Source organism: Pundamilia nyererei, unplaced genomic scaffold, assembly GCF_000239375.1.
Source record: "Pundamilia nyererei isolate P.nyererei 1_Seehausen unplaced genomic scaffold, PunNye1.0 scaffold00003, whole genome shotgun sequence".
In the NCBI taxonomy this organism is placed as follows: Eukaryota; Metazoa; Chordata; class Actinopteri; order Cichliformes; family Cichlidae; genus Pundamilia; species Pundamilia nyererei.
In genome coordinates, this window is record NW_005187404.1 from 6,460,158 (window position 1) to 6,477,570 (window position 17,413).

At 39.9% G+C, this 17,413-nt stretch overlaps 1 protein-coding gene across 2 annotated transcripts in view; it reads right to left on the reverse strand.

Moving 5' to 3' along the window:
- Window positions 1–17,413, reverse strand: part of limk1a (LIM domain kinase 1a) — a 52,228-nt gene that overhangs the window by 21,678 nt on the left and 13,137 nt on the right. The window contains exons 1-2 of one of the 2 annotated variants that reach the window (XM_005720808.1): window positions 14,583–14,762; window positions 2,299–2,437 (exon numbers count right to left, since the gene is read on the reverse strand). In XM_005720808.1, coding sequence (XP_005720865.1) covers window positions 2,299–2,437; window positions 14,583–14,671 — 228 coding nt within the window. In that variant the 5' untranslated portion in view covers window positions 14,672–14,762. Of the gene's footprint in view, window positions 1–2,298; window positions 2,438–14,582; window positions 14,763–17,413 lie in introns of those variants that run through there. The other variant, XM_005720807.1, reaches the window with a different exon arrangement.

Here is a 17,413-nt window from a genome sequence, read left to right on the forward strand (position 1 = left end):
TTTTTATGGATGCATCATGAATGAAGCACTGATGATGCTGTGTTATTGTTGTATGTCAATAAACTGCACATAGTAAACACACAAAGAAAAAACAAATCTAGGCGTTGCTTGTGGACATTACTGTAGCAGGAGAGATGAAATCCTGTGAAACACAAAAACAGCTCTTCCATGTTTGTCTGCAGACTCTGACTCATCACTGCATGATGGAGCTCAAAATGGTTTCACCGACTGTGACAGCAGCTTTTTAAGGTGCAGTGGCCTCAGTGATTTTTAAAAATAGGATTGTGCTTTCCTACTAATCTGCATAGGCGTCAGAGTGACTGTGCAGGATGGGAGTAGGCTTCTCCTTCTTTATGGGGTGTGGCACAGATGTAGGGAGCTGACCTTGGTCTCCATGTGTGCACAGTGATACAATTGGACTGGCTCACCAATCTTAAATTTGCTAAAGTGCAGCTGCAGAGACAGTCAATCAGTGACTCTGCACTGTAAGAGAAGCAATAAACAAGAAAGAGAAGGAGAAAGAGGTAGCAATCACTCCACCTAATTCACTTTACAGTCTCCTCTGTATCATTACTGAGATTGCACAGCAAAGGGCAAGCTGTCTGGAGGCAGAGGAATGATAAAATACACACATGAACCCAAACATTGCATTCTGCTAGCTTCTGCTTCTGACCAGGAGGAAAATGTGGAAAACCAGATACTCGATATGCAAAGAATGAACTCAGCTTCCCCCCATCAAAGGACCACCAGCGTGTGGGTGGCAATAACTGCACACTATTACTTCAAAGAGCCACTAGACAAATCTTACTGCGACTACATTTTACTATGGTAAAATGTTGCACCCCTAGACAGCTGCAGCAAAAACCTCCCTGTTTCGGTCGCAAGCAGGTAGCCCTGGTCGCTCATAGCTTGCATGGAAGACACAGACTCTTCACTGCTAACAGGTGTGAACAGTGTGGCACAAATGTTCACTTTCGAAGTAAAAGTTGTTGGTTGCAACACCTGCAACAATAACGTTTGCTCTAATGGGTATCGTGAACACGACATACCAAAAACCAAAACTGCTGTTTACTTTAATAATGAATGAGCTTTGCTTCATGAATAAACTGTACACACTGACCACATTTCTATGTAAATTTACAAGTTTGTTACTTCAATAAGACATTTAAGGTCAGGCATGCAGCAACTGCTCTTTCACTTTTCTAAAATAACAAGAACAAAAGATCAGATAAGTAGCTATATTTGGGCTTATCCAGGTAACATCAGTGTTAACGGTGAGTATTTGGTATCACAAAGCCGGTTCACTTCTCACAGGGCTACACTGCCATGGGAACTTGTTGCAGGCCTATTCTGCTCAGGAGCAAGATAAGAGATAAGAGAACAACATATACAAAACCACCTCAGGGTGACGATCATTCTATGGAAAATCACATAATCACTCCTGGAATATCTCTGCTAGTTGGGATGTTGATTGTAGCCAGGAATAATAGTCAAGTAAGAAATATAGATTCAGATACAGAAAACATAGCCTTGGTGTGTTGAACTTGCTTTGTAAGGGAATCTCTTGGAAATGGCCTAATGTTTGTGCTAAGAGGTGATCTTAGCAGCATAGGAAGACTGTTTTTTGCAGCTGAAATTACAGTGTGAACCATCCAAATATCATCTTGGCTGCATCTCTCCAACCACCTCAGCAACGACGAGTTAACACGCCAGGAGATTTGCAAACAGGCACAAAACAACATCAGAAAAAAACCCGCCATCCATTTGCATTTCTGCTACTGCTGGCATTGCACTGGCAGGGAAACTGGGCCCTCAGATATATAAAGACAACATATTTTATTACACCAACATACAATATTAATCAGTCTCTCCAGGCTTTGAACGTGTGTGATTCCATCACTAATCAACAAATAGACACAAGTCTCTTTTGGTGCTGGTATCTTGTCTTTTCTATAATGCAGCAGCACTTATCAGCAGAAGCCAAGTTTATCTGCTTTCCAGCACTGTGGCCACATCTATTGTGCACTCAAACCTCTCCTGTGTCACAACAAGAGCTCGGACTTTCACTGGAGGTCTGTAAGAAGATCTCTCTAAGCTGCCAAAGGCATCAGGGTCAGTTATAGGTCTGGCACATGTCCTATTAAAATCTACGCTTGTTGGCACACAGCAGCCAGTGAGGCTGTAAACGTACAGACTCAGATGTGTGTATGGGTCTGTCACGGCCTGAACTCAAGGTTTATCGGCAAACCAAGAACCGTGGGGGTGCTAAGTGATGAGTTAAGTGGCAGATCCTCTTACCATAATGAGGCCAGTGGTGATCGGGTCGTTGCAGCCATGGCACAGCTCCCCAAATTTGGCCCAGTAGTCCTTCTTGCAGAAGAGCCGGCCATCTTTTTCATAATACCAGTGGGACAGCGAGGCGCTGCACTCACAACACCTAACAGGAGAGGAGACAGAAACGGACACAAGAACAATTAATTTAACAGAAGATTAAAGACAAAGTAATACCACTGCTCCCTTAAACATGAATAATCCAAACATAATGAAGATGATCAAGTCCATTTGCAGTCGTAAAAGAGAGAAAGTAAATTAAACTTTTTGACAACACAGAAATTTAAAACATACAACAACCAGAATGAAATATTTGAATTGCAATAAACCAAACCAAAGGTTTTTCCAATTTACGATATTCTAATAAAAAAAAAAGAAATAAAATAAACTAACCTTGCTTTCATATTTAAAATGGGCAGACAAAACAGATGAATTAAACAATTACATGTAAAATCATTTACTGCTGATCAATATTATAAACAGATTCATCAGCTGTAATTTTCAGCACCCTGAGTAGTTCAGTCAACCTGCAGGTCAGACCTCCAGGAAAGTTAAGTGGTGCACAGCAGATTGACTTGTTATTGTGCTGACAGAACATAATATTGTACTGCTCTCTGTAAACCATACTTTAACCCTCCTAATGACGCCTTGCAGAGCTCCAAATTATTGTTTTCATAGCAATAACAAGTTCCTTCGTGGCCCCGTCACACACCACGCAATAGGCAAATGATAATACATTAACCCACAGCTTATGACTGGAAAAACAAAACAGAGTCACAGCAAATAGAAAACATGAACGATAAACAGAGCAAACACTACGTCAACCGACGTAGCCTAGTAAGCTAGGCTAAGTTAGCCTAGTAAGCTAGCATAAACCTAGAATAAATAGGATAAATAAAGTGTATCTTATGTTATCTTTATCGTATTTTGATTAATTCACAACCCCAATATCAACAAAGTTTGGACGCTGTGTAAAATGTCAACAAAAAGGAATGCAAATTTTATAAACACATTTTATTCACAACAGATTATAGAAAACATTTTTTTTTTTTTAAACTGAGACATTTTACCATTTTAGGGAGAGAAAAAAGAGCTCATTTTGAATTTGATGGCAGTAAGGTGTTAAAAATAAGCTGTGATGGGGTAACAAAAGGGTGAAAAAGTAAGCGGTGTGGACTAAGAAGAAACTGCTGGAGGGACACTTCGCAATCAATTAGGTTACCTGGCAACAGATTGGTAACATTATTGGATATAAAAAGAGCACCTTTGAGAGACAGAGTTTCTCATAAATAAATATGGGCAGTTGTTCACCAATTTGCAAAAAAATTGAGTCTACAAATTGTGGAGCAATTCCAAAATAATGTTCCTCAATGTAAAATTGCAAAGAACAAATATCTCATCATCTACAGTACATAATATCATCAACAGATTCAGAGTAATCGAGAAATCCCCAGTGCATGGTGCAAGGCCAAAAACCAATACTGGAAACATGACGGATCTTGGGATACTCAAGTGGCATGGAAATCACTGGATGGACTCAGGAACATTTCCAGAAGTCATCGTCTGTGAGTACATTTCACCGTACAATCAGCAATTGCAGATTAAAGTTCTATGATGCAAAAAAGAACGTGATCCAGAAGCAGGACCATCCAGCTTGTTATCAGCACTCAGTTGAAAAGCTTGTGTCTCTGATGGTGCAAGGGTGTTTTAATCCCTGTGCAACATGCAGCTTGTACACCTGGAAAGGAACCATCACTGTATATACAGATTTCACAAGAATACATGCTTCAACCAGACAACATGCAAATTTTCATTACCCTACATAACTTTAGATGTATTTATTTTATTAACATGAATTTAAAACACACACACACAAACACACTCACACACAGACATACACACAACAAAACACTCCGTCATCAGGCTGCTCCCGTTTGAGTGTCTGAAAATAAGCCAGTGTTGTGGTATGGTTTCTGAACCTGAGTCTACACCAGTTACTAAGAAGACGGTCTGATAGCGAGCCCAAAAAACATCCTTATCTCTAGAGCTAGTATATCACCAGAGTTTAATCGCAAAACCAGTCAGTCACCCTGATAGACATCAGATGATGACAGACAGAAGGCAGCTGAGACGGCAACAGACAAAAGGCTGTTCGTATGGTGATAGACAATGAGACAGATACGAGACACACAACTTCCAAGTTCACCTACAATGCAGATAGTACAGACTGATACACATGTGAGTGTGACATTCAAAATAAGTCCAGGTGTTTTCCTGGTAACTGATGGCAGATAAGAAAAGTAATTCTATGGGAATAGTGTGTTAATCTCTTATGGGTCAGACTTTTGTTGAACACACAACTGGGAAAGAAATGTCCATAAAAAAACAGGTTGAGTCCTCCTGATTTTCCAGCCGATCAGAAAACAATTGCTTTTTTTCTCCACACTGCATGACTTTGTGAAAGTTGTAGGCACAATAGCTCTGCATGTGTCCATAAATCAAAATGTGTGCTAATCCCCCATGCATGTGATAATGCATTGGTGAGGTAGTACACTGCTGACGTGCTTACAGACTGTGAGTGCTTGTTTGTAATCTGTCTAAATCAGTGCGTCTAGCATCCATGACTAAGTGAGCATCTCTGGTCCTTCCCAGTGGAGCTTGCCTCCCATCAGCTGGCCGTCTGGGCTCATCTCTGCTCAGGGCAGCTTAAAACAAGGGCTACTTGCTCTAAACATATTATGGATTCAGAAGCTGGAGCATAATTGACTTTATCCCTGAGCCAGAATAATACCAGTTGATTGTAGGTGAGGGGTCAGAGTAAGAGCAACTACTACGAAAAAAGGAAGAAACAAGGACTACTTACTCTGACTGGGACAGGGTTACTAAGGCTGGGTGAGCACTTTGTTGCTGGACCTTATGCCATGCAAAAGAGCTACACAACAGCTGCAGGAAGTACTGTAGGACTTGTGTGGTGGACATGTGGATTGAGCGATGGTTGGGGAAAAGGATGTCTCCAATTTCCTGGTTGTCTTTTTTTTATTTGTGCAGACTTGTTAATTTCCTTTTTAAATGAACTATCTAGGGGTTTGAATTCTAGTTTGCAAAACACAATAAAAAAAGGAAATTGTTTTTTATCCCCCTCCCAAAAAATTAAAGCTCCTAGGATTTTCTGCAGAGGGCTGAAATGTGGTGCAGCCTCTGCATCCCCTCCCTTTTTTTCTCTTTGCTGCACTTTAAGGATTCTTACTTTGCTGAATACCTGTCCGTGTTTGCTAGAGTAAAAACTGAGAGACTCATTAATATATTCAGCAGAAGCAGCAACTTTCTGTGACTTTGCCCGAGGCCTTTCACCTTGTGTGAGCCACACACTGTGTACAAACACATGACCTTGCAGCACATACTGACACTCATGCAATTTATTTATTAGACAGACACACTCAGTCTCCCCAGTGTCCGCATGCAGAGCTTCACTGCAGCTCAGCAGATTGTGGCAGAGCTGCTTCAGTATGCAGCGCGTCTGGGTGAGCAGGGGGGAGGAGGAGACTTTGAAGTGGGTCAAGGCTTTCAGAAGACGTCCGCAGTGCCGAGCCAGGAGCTACTCGGCTGTCTTGGCTCTCTGCCCCTCAATAACTGTCTATCACTTCACACGTACACATCCTGAGAGGTCCTGCTGAGGCAAAGTCATACCTGGGTGGGACGCATGAAATTCTAGGAGTCATTGTAAAGCTCAGTGGGTCTGCTACTTTCTGAAATTTGTCTCCATGTAGTCCTGAGGGGTAGCAGCGTATTAAAGATATGAGTGAATACATTAGTGCCTCCCAGGAGGAGATTGCAAAATTTCTGCCTTCAGCACAAAAATCTTATCTCTGAGGTAAAGCAGACATGCAGCAAAGCTGAATTACAACCCAAGACTCCCATGGAGGGGAAAAAAGCCCCACCACAATAAAAAAATAGTGTGTTAATGTGTATTTGTTGGCTCTCTTTTGGTGTTTTTGTGTGATTGTGTTTGGGTGTGTGGTGGCATTGACGTGTAAGAGGATTATCAGTGTGAAAGACTCAGTTAGAGCCTCTGCCCGTTCTGCTATGATGCTCCAAAAATCTAACTAGTAGAGAGCTTAACAGTTTCTCATACCCTGCTGAGCTCTGACAACTCCTCACTGTAGGGGAAAAATTAAAATAAAACAATATATATTTTACTGTAATACAAGCAGTGCTGATGGTTCACTTAATCTAAGTTACAATGACCTGACAAACACTAGAAAAGGGGCAGGGGTAAAGAAATGCACACGCAGGCTGCACAGACATAACTAACTCCCACAGACCAGTGAGAGGGGGCAGAGCAGATTTTAGACACAATGAATGCCAGCTGGATCTCAGAGGGGAGGAAACAACCAATGACAGAAGAGCTGAGATTAAAGGAGGGGAGTGAGTAAATCTGCAACTGTTCCCCCCCTCCTGCTTGGATCCCTGGTGGAATTAGCTGAAAGTATCTGAAAGAGGAATACATTCCTTTTCCAGGTCAAAAGGAGGCAGTTTTTTTTACCCTGCCTCTCACCTCACCTTCCTCCACAAACATCTGCTCTCTATCCAAGTGCCATCACGTGTTACTCAGTGTCTGTTGAGGCATTTGTGCTCAGACAAAATCTTCTATCTTTAAGTTTTACACAACATAGACTATAGCAGCCGAATAGCAGCCACTACAGATTGAAAGCTTCGCCTGGTCTGATGAGTCTCGGTTTCTGCTGCTACATTCAGATGGTAAGGTCAGCATTTGGTGTAAACAGCATGAAACCATGGATCCATCCTGACTTGTATAAATGATTCAGGATGGTGGTGACAGTGTGACGATGTGGGGGATATATTCTTGGCACACTTTGGGTCTCTTGGTACCAAATGAGCATCATTTAAATGCTACAGCCTACCATGTCCAGACTCTATGATCACAGTGCAAGGATCTTCTGATGGCTGCTTCCAGCATGATAACACGCCATGTCTTAAAGCTCAAATCATCTCAAACTTATTTCTTGAACATGACAATGAGGCCACTGTACTCAAATGACCTCCACAGTCATCAGATCTCAATCCAATAGAGCACATTTGTGCTGCAGATTTGTCAGTACAGACAAAAATCTCAGGAGAATGTTTCCAACACCTTGTTGGCATTAATAACTAAGGAAGCTCTGAAGGAAAAAAGGAGTCTAGATCAGTACTAGCAAGGTGTACCTAATGTGGCCAGTGAGTGAATATGGGCAGACAGATAGATGACTCGCCCCCTGCTGCCCATTATGAAGAATGCAGGCTTAAGTCTCATTTTTTAAGATCTGTAAGCTGTGTCCAGGTCTATGACAGGTTAACCCTGACCACTTCTTTCTGGTCAGAGAACAGTCTTAATATTGAAATGTTAGAATAAATTAGTTTTTTGAATTCTGTATTTTGTAAGTTTTTTAAGGTTTTAGTCAAGCTCAACAAACATGAATCTTCACTGGATTGACAAATATCTCTTATAACTGTGTGGAAACATTGTTTACGATTGCAGTATTGAGCTATATTAATAGAAAAATGGGCTGGTTTGGTTAAACAATAAAATATGTTTTATGGTTATTATGAAATATCCAAGAAAACAAAACTACAACATTGGATTTGAGAAGACTCTTTCTTTTGCATTTTTCATTTAATGGCCAAATTGGCTAAATAAAAAAAGAAGCTTGAATCAGTGCATTTATATAAAATGTTTCCATTCTGATACACGACATATCCATAAATGTGCATGTAGGACTAACATGCTGCTAAATGTGCTGAAACGCTATCAGTGATGGATCAGATGATCTCATTGGACAGCTCTATGATGTAAGATGTTTGTGAATGACTCTTCATCTGTTCGTCACAGTGACAGCCTGACCCGGGTCGATACCTAACGTGATTAGCTTGTCCAGCTGGTATGAATGAATGAATGGAGAGACATGTATCTTCTGACAGACTCAATTGGAAATGTAAACACAATGAATGAGACAAGACGACACAGATGTGACCGAACACATCTCATCTGAAATAACACACAGTACATTTCAACATGTAAACAGACCACATTGTATTTATTTATGTGGCTTTGAAGTAAAATTAGAATAATTAAGTTGATCAAACTTCATTAATCATCATATTTTCCGTTATATTAAAATGAAAATATCAATGTTACATGAAATTTGAAAGGATAAACGAATTAAAGTTGCTTTTTTAATTAGCAGTGATTAAACTAAAAACAGACCAATCATTGGATTTTTGGATTTTTTTCTTGTGCGGTGAAGTGAATCTACCCAGCGTTGGATTAAATTAAGTCTGTGTCTATATCGGGAGTTTTTGAACAGTCCTTTTTATCAGATTTGCAATGATTAGTTAGTAAATTAGTTAAATTAGTTTATTTTAATTAGTTTTCTTGTCAATTAGCCAATTTGCAGGGAAATTGATCCACAAATATTTAGATTGATCTGTTGTTTAAGTTGCTTGTCAAAAATATTTAGTGTTTGCAGGTTGTGAGAATACATTGCTCATCTCACAGCAAAATTGAAAAAAGGAGTATCTTTGGGTTCTGGACTGCTTAGCAGGACACTTAAACACATTCACTTGGGCTCTGGAAAATTTTAACACTTCTCATACTAAAGGAAGAAATTAATCTCAAAAAGACAGGATAATTCAACAGCGAGAAGAATTTCCTGCACTTCTACAGGTTTACGTCAATCAGGAATACACAGCAGACGCGCAGACAGACAATGAATTATTTATTGGGGATAAATGTCCACATTATTTCAGCTGTCATGGCGAGGCTGAACTGACATGCAGAGCTTTGTGCTCGTAAATATAAATCTGCACTGTAGCAAATACAAAAGGAAGCAAGATTACAATTATTTTCTCCCACATGTAATCAAAGTAGACATCAAGTTTAAAGTAGTAAGTAACCTCAAGATTTTTTTAAAGCCTTAATTTAAATAAGTTTATAAAATGCCATTTAACTGCCCATAGACTAGCCTGACATACTGAACCAGTCTGCTCAGCTCACCATCACTGAATACAACGTGAGATAAGAAAGAAAGGGCTGCATTTGTGAAGCTGGAACGGCACAGTTTTGGATATGTTGCCTGTATTTTTTCTTGACTAAAATATACACCAATAAATTCCCATATTACATAATCTAAATATATGCAAGTACTATCGCCTCAGTTTGAGCTAACTTGCTAGTACGTGAAAACATGTCTTAGATTTTATTCTCTGATGACTCGAACGCCTCGCAGTGAAGTAAAAGCAAACAAGTCTCCCACACAAACACCGCTGCCCACCCGGTCCTGGTCAGCATTTTGTGATGTGTCTTTGTGTGTGGGTGTGTACATATAACCACAGGTCATTAAATGAGGTGAAGGCTGAGGTGGCTACAGGAAACGGGAGGGCTCAAAAGGAAACAGTATGTGTGTGTATAGCACTGCTGCACCTCCCACACACGCACGCGCGTACCAGCACACGCAAGCATCTCTTCATCAATTATTAAATCTTCCATCATCCGAGTCAAGCTCAGGACATCCATCTTCTTCTATCAGCAAAGACAGATGAAATGCTGAGAGTACCTATGATCAATAAGCCAATAAACAGGTCTGCCCGTCTGCCCAGAAAAATCTAGAAGAATTAGACAACGGACATCAAACGTGTATGATATTTGACGGTGATAGAAACAAATTTGCCTACTGTGCAAAAACCCCAGAGTGAGCACTCAGCTGTTGTTACTGTGTGTGGAGGATAGGCTCAAATCAACCTCAGGCAAAAGAGAAAGGAGCACTGAGACGGAGGGGTGGTCTCACACACACATACATGCACACACAGGGGGGAAAGTCAAGCTGAGGAAACGACTGTCTGGGGGACGCCCCTCAAAGGAGACATAAATAGATTAGATTGCTGGTCTGGAGCCAAATTTCCACTCCTGATATTTTCCCAGGAAGGAAAGGAGGATGTCCAACATGTCAGTGACATAAAAGGATCATGTGCGTTAAAACTCTGACTATGAGGACTTTTTTCTGTCTGAGCTGGACTCTTTGATTCAGTCAGCCTTTACACATTAACACACAGCACAGACACATTCATCAGGCCCATTCCCACGCGCCCCCTCTTCATCACCTCCCCCTGCCTGGTTCCCCCTTCCTCCTTCTCCACGGCAACACAAAATGCCACAACGATGATGTCACCCTCTCTCATAAAAAACCAGGCATTACCTCATCACCTTCTGCTCACCTTCAGTCTCACTCTATTGGCTGGTACCCGGAAATCAGCGCAGCCAATCAGGCTTCACCCCGCTCCCCTGACCTTGGCAGACTCAGCAGCATCCACACTCACGCTGACCCCTCATGTTTTCTGCTACTCTTAAGGAATTGAGAACCAGCCAAGGAGAGCGGGCTGTGCATTTTAAACAGTAAATATAATGACATCCTCCTGAGGCTCAACTCTGCTGAACAAGTGTTTCAGCCCGTGGGACAGACTCTTTATTCCAGGCCCGGCGGTCTATTCAGCTGGTAAACAGGAGCTCTGGCAGACTGTGAGTGAATGGACTGCACGGCAGCAGTTTCCTTTGTGACTGCTAAGCCATGTAGACTGACCGATTGTCAGTGCAGTCGGCTCGCTGGCCGTCTCACTTGTTCCATCGAGGAAGATGATAAAAGGTATCTGGGAGCTTTGGGAGAGCTGTTTAGTAGGTGTCATTCAGTAGCAGGTTTCTTTTACAGACCAACTCCAAGCTTAAACACTAACACATGAAATGAAACCAGTGAATTGTTCAGTGGTTATAACAGTACCTCACTGAAAAAGCTTTATCCGGACACTTACTGTTAGCATTAATCATGAGAACCAATGCTATGAGCTGAAAGTATGAGGTTATGTGGTTGGACAGGTGAGTCACACACCAGACTATTTTGCTGAATTATCAACAACTGCATGGACCACTATTAAAAAAACCCACAAAGACTTTTAATAGGATTTATGCAAAATTCTTGTCAATTTTGTTCTCAAAATGCATTTTTCTAGCATGGGTTTAACTGAGATGCCACTTTAAAATTTGGAGGACTTTGCACATGTAGAAAAAAATCATTTGCTAGTTCTCCACTGCTAATCTTTTAGGGCAAATATCTGGTACCATGGCTCTGTGAATGCGGACTCTCAGGCTTGTTGCATGGAACCTATTTGAATGTTTGCAGATTTGGAGGCCTGCAGAAACCACAAATTTGCAGGTAGGCAACTAATGTTTTGTTTACAGCTTCTCATAAACAAAAGCACATAGTGATGACATTCTCTCTCGTTTAACCAGCCTTAAACATAAGCAGATTTAGATTTGGTACATGGTGTCATACCAGGAAAGTATCACACTGAAGTTAAATGTGTTTTTCTGGTTTCAAACTGTCTGTGAAGCAATTCACCTGATTTAGACAATTTTAAAGAACATATAACTATATTAATAATAATAATAATAATAATAATGATAAACCAACTCAATGTATCATTTAGAAAGCTATATTAGGACAATAGGGACCTGAAATTTTGCATAATTCCTTATAGAAGGTGTATCTTTCCCCTGGAATATTTTAAACTTGATAAACTGAGACAGAATCAACCCAGTTACTGATGCTGCTCCACTTTACTGAACCTGAAGTGTGCCCTTCTTGGCTCCCCCTTCTAATCATACATTATGAGACTCAAGCAGAGTAAACATACAGTTACCAGCACATGCACACTTCATTTAAAAGGATTTACTTGTTTGTCTCGTCTTTTTCTATGATGTATGTGACTTTATTGTTACAGTTGGGATTTTGTTTGTTTCATAAAAATAAAATGATACAAAAAAGAAAAAAATGAGTGAATCATGGATGTGTGTGGATTTTATAGTTTCTGGACTCATTAATCACATAATCGTGTCGTTGTTTCTGGTTTGGTGTCACAGAGTCCTCTACTGCGTCACATGGCAGTTTTATTTACCCCCCAACAGACGGTAGTGTGGGTAAGGCATCACAGGTGGGTGTGGACAGGCGGGTGAGAGTTGAAAGTTGAAAATATTTCAATATATTTTCAATATATTTCAAATATGAAAATATTTGAAGTGTAGGATGTGAAGTTTTTTGGCTTTCAAACGAATCTACATGCTGAACTATTAATGGGCTGTTCTCAACACAATCATGCTGCAAAACTAGAACATCTTTATTCTTGTGAGCTTAGCTTAGCTTATTTTTTGTCCCTGTAAAATGATGAAGGTCAGATATGAAACTGGCAGGACTCTTTCAACAGTGACAAAATGTGGACTTTAATATTCTTCATCTTTTTTAATCCCATTCAGGGTTTAAGTCTGGACTCCATCTCCTCCAAACAGAACAAAATTGAATTTTTAAAGTGTGATTAAAGCACAGGAGCGAGTGCCAAAGGTTAGAGCTGGGAAAAAGGCGATTAATAAAAATACACCCGTCACACAGGACGACTTTTTCCTCCCCGCTGCAAATATTATCAGCCGGCATGAACTCCAGATATGAATTTGACGAGGTGCAGGCAGAGGAAGGAGACTCATATGATGTTTTTCTAGATTTTCAAAAGCTACAATTGCGACCATTAAACAACACAGGAAATATTAAATGTTGTCCAATATCCTGCAGAACTACCACATTAACACCTAAGAACTTCCTGTGATAGTCTCAAGTTCGTAAAAGAGGAAACAAGTAATGACTTTCTATTTCCTCAAAAGAGGAAGTCAATACAATTTGAGTAAATATTGGAAGAAAAACTTGACAAAAAATAAGTTGCATCACCAAACGTCTTTGTTAGAGAAGCAAACACGGTGAAAAAAATACGAAAACAGACTTAACAGAACAGAGCATCGGAGTAAGTATAATAGTTAATTCTTTCACAGAGAAAAACTAATCATAAAATTAAATATACAACCATCGAAACTGACTTTATTTTCCCAGTTTGACCAGCGTTTTAGGGCTCAGACGCATCCCACCGTCATCTCTGTTGTTAATGAGAGGACTGAGTGTCCCCTCAGAGTGCCTGGTTGTTCTGGATAATGCTTACATTATCTTCTAAGACACAAACAGCCAAAAAATAAATAAATGTGCTAAGCCCAGAAAGTGCATTCTCATCTAGTACGTGACTCACAAAAAACACACGACTTTGCTCGAGGGTGGTGACGTAAGCACGTCTATCCGATAAAAAAAACAACGACGTTGAGCCCGCGGTGTCAGTCACATGTGGGACAGCAGCGTTTGATTCATGGTGGCACTTTTAAAAGAGGGAAGTCAGGAAGTTCAGGGGCTTTTGCATCCAGAGAGACGGAAGTGTGAACGACACCGAGGACTGACGCGTGCCGACACTTTGGAGAAGTGAGAGATCATTTAAGAGAAACGAGTTAATTTCAGTTACTGCATCACCCTCAAGTGCAATCCTAAAGACTGTTGGTCAGAATATATACAAGGAACATAGTTCATGCATATCAGAATACACTTAGTGCTGCTTTTCATGCCAGCACAGAGAAAGTGAAAGACACTCCTAACCAACCACCACACTTTCTCTTTGGGGTTAGTTTACTGCCTTTTTTTGTCTAATAATTAATTGGGTTTTGAGCTGCACCAAGAAAAAAATATATATAAAGATGAGAATATTAATAAGTCACTAATATATTACCAGTAAATAAATCCATAGTGAAAATAATCACTAGTTACAAGTTACTTTTTAGGACAAATTTAGCCATAAACTCAATTCTTAGTCCAACTTTTTTGACAGAATTAAGCAAATACATTTTTCATTAATCTGTTCCTGTTAATTAGTCTAATCATTTAATTATTTTTTAAATGATTTATAATGCGAAAATGAAGATTTTGAGTTTTGACGATGGTCGCGTACACTTTTGAACAGTTAGTCCAACAGAAACATCCTCCTTTAAACAGTTTTTATATATTTTATACTTTAAACACTTCATCAGCTTGGAAAATAATGGTTTGTCAAGGTCAATAGGGTTAAATAAAGTTTTGAAAACTGCAACACTGTCAAATAAGACCAACAAAAAGACAGCCAGAACAAAAAGTCCACAAAAAGTTCTACACTTGTTTAGTACTTTGGACTAAACAAGAGTTTTCGAATAAGCTCGGAGCACGACTTACATCCAAGCTAAAGTTCTGTTTCGCTCTCAGCAGCTCAAACATCATTGTTATCATCTATAAACATAGACTGATGGGTGCACTCACACTCTGGGCTGCCTGCTGCGTTGCTTCTTTGCTGACATGTCACCCGAGGGAGCAAAGGCGTTGTTTAGACAGTCCGAAGACAGACTCATGTCAGCAGCTCTGATGTTTGACTCACTAAGCTCGCCCGGCTTCACGGCCTCGCTGTCACAAGCGTCAGTGTCTCTCCCTTCCTCTGCTTCCTCTCTGAGTGCAGCTGTGTACAGAGAGGGTCACACTTCTTTATCAGCCACTTCCTGTTCTCGTCCTCTGGGAGACTCGACCCTGTGACAGCAGAGGCTTTGCCCACAGCGGCCCTGCCTTCCTCGCAGCAGCTCATTTCTTCTGTTGAAACTTCATGAGGCAAATTTCCTGCACTCGTCAATACATTTAAAGGCTGTGGCGGAGCAAATGAAATTTTCCTCTTATCCATCATCTATTAAACCCTTCCACGGCCTCTCAAACTATTAGATTTACCAACCTCTTCACAGGAGCACCAGAGAGCTTTGTTTTATGAAGGATGGGGTGAGGTGAAGAGAGGAAGCAGCTCCTGAGCAAGGTGTAGCCTTACTCACAGAGAAATCAGCAACCCGTTGAAGCTAGTTTCTAACCCAGAAAAAGGAGGGAAAAAATGCCACCCAAACAATTCAAAATTTCAGGTCATCGTCTCAAAATTTTCATTTAGTAACTTAAAATTTCAATTTTATTTCTTTATTTGGAGATATTTTCCCAGAAGTTTGGAGTCCAAATGTTTGAGGTAACTAACTCCAAATTTGAGATAATAACCTAAAGTTTTGACTTACGCTGGCTGAGCGGTGGAGACAAGCTTCCACAGTAACCACATTCAAACCAGTCAGACAGCAGAGTCTTTAGTGATAAGCTGATATCAGCCAATCAACATATGTTTGAGATAGTTCAGAAATAGAATCAGTCACAGTTAGTCCACACATCAAATTACCTTCAGCACATAATCATGTTAACAAATTACTGTTCCTGCAGGAAACAGAAGCAGGTTAGCATTTTTTTATTCATCTGCTTTCAAGGAAACAATCGCCATGCTCTTATTTTGAAAGTTTAGTTACCGCTTGCTCACTGGTCAGCCCCTCATTGTGGAAGCCCTGATGAATGAAGCTTGTGTCTGCCACAGACCCCCCCACCGCATCCATAAGTCATATTTCTTTATTATGTCTAATAATAATTTTGATTCAAACCTCTGAGTAAGTCAGAATTTTGACATAACCCCAAATTTTGAGGAAAAAATATAAAAATATAAAAATAGTTTAAAAAAAGTATATAAATTCAGCAGCGTAAACAAGCCCCCATAAGTTAGAGCTCCATCAGCACTTTAGAGGCAGCTAATAAGCTAACATGTTAAAGATTTAGTGAAGTAATTTACTTACTAAAGAACTTCGCAACACTCGCGCTTCAAGTTTTACTCTTCTGCTGCAATATTTTTCCACACATTTCATTTGTTTGACAAAATTATTGTGCATGTTTGGTATTTTTGGAGTTTCAGTGTTATTTTGGGAAGTGTTTTCTGTTTGGTTTCATTTTCTCAGTTTTTTATTGATTCCAGTAAAAGAGCTTTTGTGTGATTTGTTGTGGTTTTGAACACTTAGAGAATTATTCAAGTTTCAGTTTCTGTTTAAGTTTTCTGTTTTGTTATTTAGGATTAGGATTACTGCTCTAATCTCCTCAATATTTTATAGTATTAGTATTTTAATGAGATTTTTCTGGGGGTTAGTTGTCATTGTGTTTTCAGTTTTGAGTTCAGCATACCTGGGGTATATTTCTGTTATCTGGAGTCACTCACCCTAAGATTAGCAATCCAGTAATCGGTTATCTGCTCTGTATGTTAACCCAGGGTTTCCCCTGCATGTTCACATGGAAGCGGGGGTGATGCCAGCAGAGCAGCTGATTTCACAAAGGAAAATGAAACTATTATTCCAATATTAATAGGTTAAACAGGTTGACCGAAAGCAGCAACATGAAAGAAAGAGCACCATATATTTAAAGCACTGAATGAACATGTGTGCACTTTAAGTGCTTTGTCCAATGAGGCTGTCAAAAAGCGGCTACATTAAGACAGTTTAGCTTATCTGAAGCCAGGAAAGATAGCGGGCAAAAATGCTGACTGTCAGTCCAACAACTCTATCATTAACACATGAGATAATCCGATGGATTATCATCAAGTGTTTCTTTAAATTACGCTTTAAAAGACAATTTCAGTTTTTATTCTTTAAACCGCAGCCTCGGTGGTGTAAGGAAAAAAAAATCAAACAAAGGCTTCGACTATGTGTGAAGTTGATATGGGATCAATAAGTACCGATAGCTGCTCTGTTTTGGGATCATCATATTATTGCTTTCAAAAAATTAATTTCAAAAATGAAATGGTTACATATAAGAAGATTCAGGGGAAACACAAAAACTTTGAATAGTACTAAAAAAATGTAAACTCTCCCGACTCACCATGCGCCAAAGTCTCAGGGATCTTTCAGAAATGCTCTACAGCAGCATGAGTTACCATGGCAAAATACCACAGTGAGAAACGACCCACATTAACATGATCAAAACTCAGGATTAATTCTAGTTACCTGGGTAACTTCATTAAATATTGCTTCATAGTTACAGGCCTCAGGTGTCTAGTATTTTAAGATTGTTGTCATTGCCCTCCCCCCTTTATCCCTGGGTGTTTCCTTGCCGATACTTTGTACTGAGGCTAAGCAAAAACTGCATTACCAGCAGGGGGAGATACAAAGTCTGTAGTGAGCAAAAAACGGTTTAAGTAAATTCTAGGGCCGGAAACGATTAAGCTAGGGGGCTAATATGTGTATAAGTGTAAATGTCTTAATAAT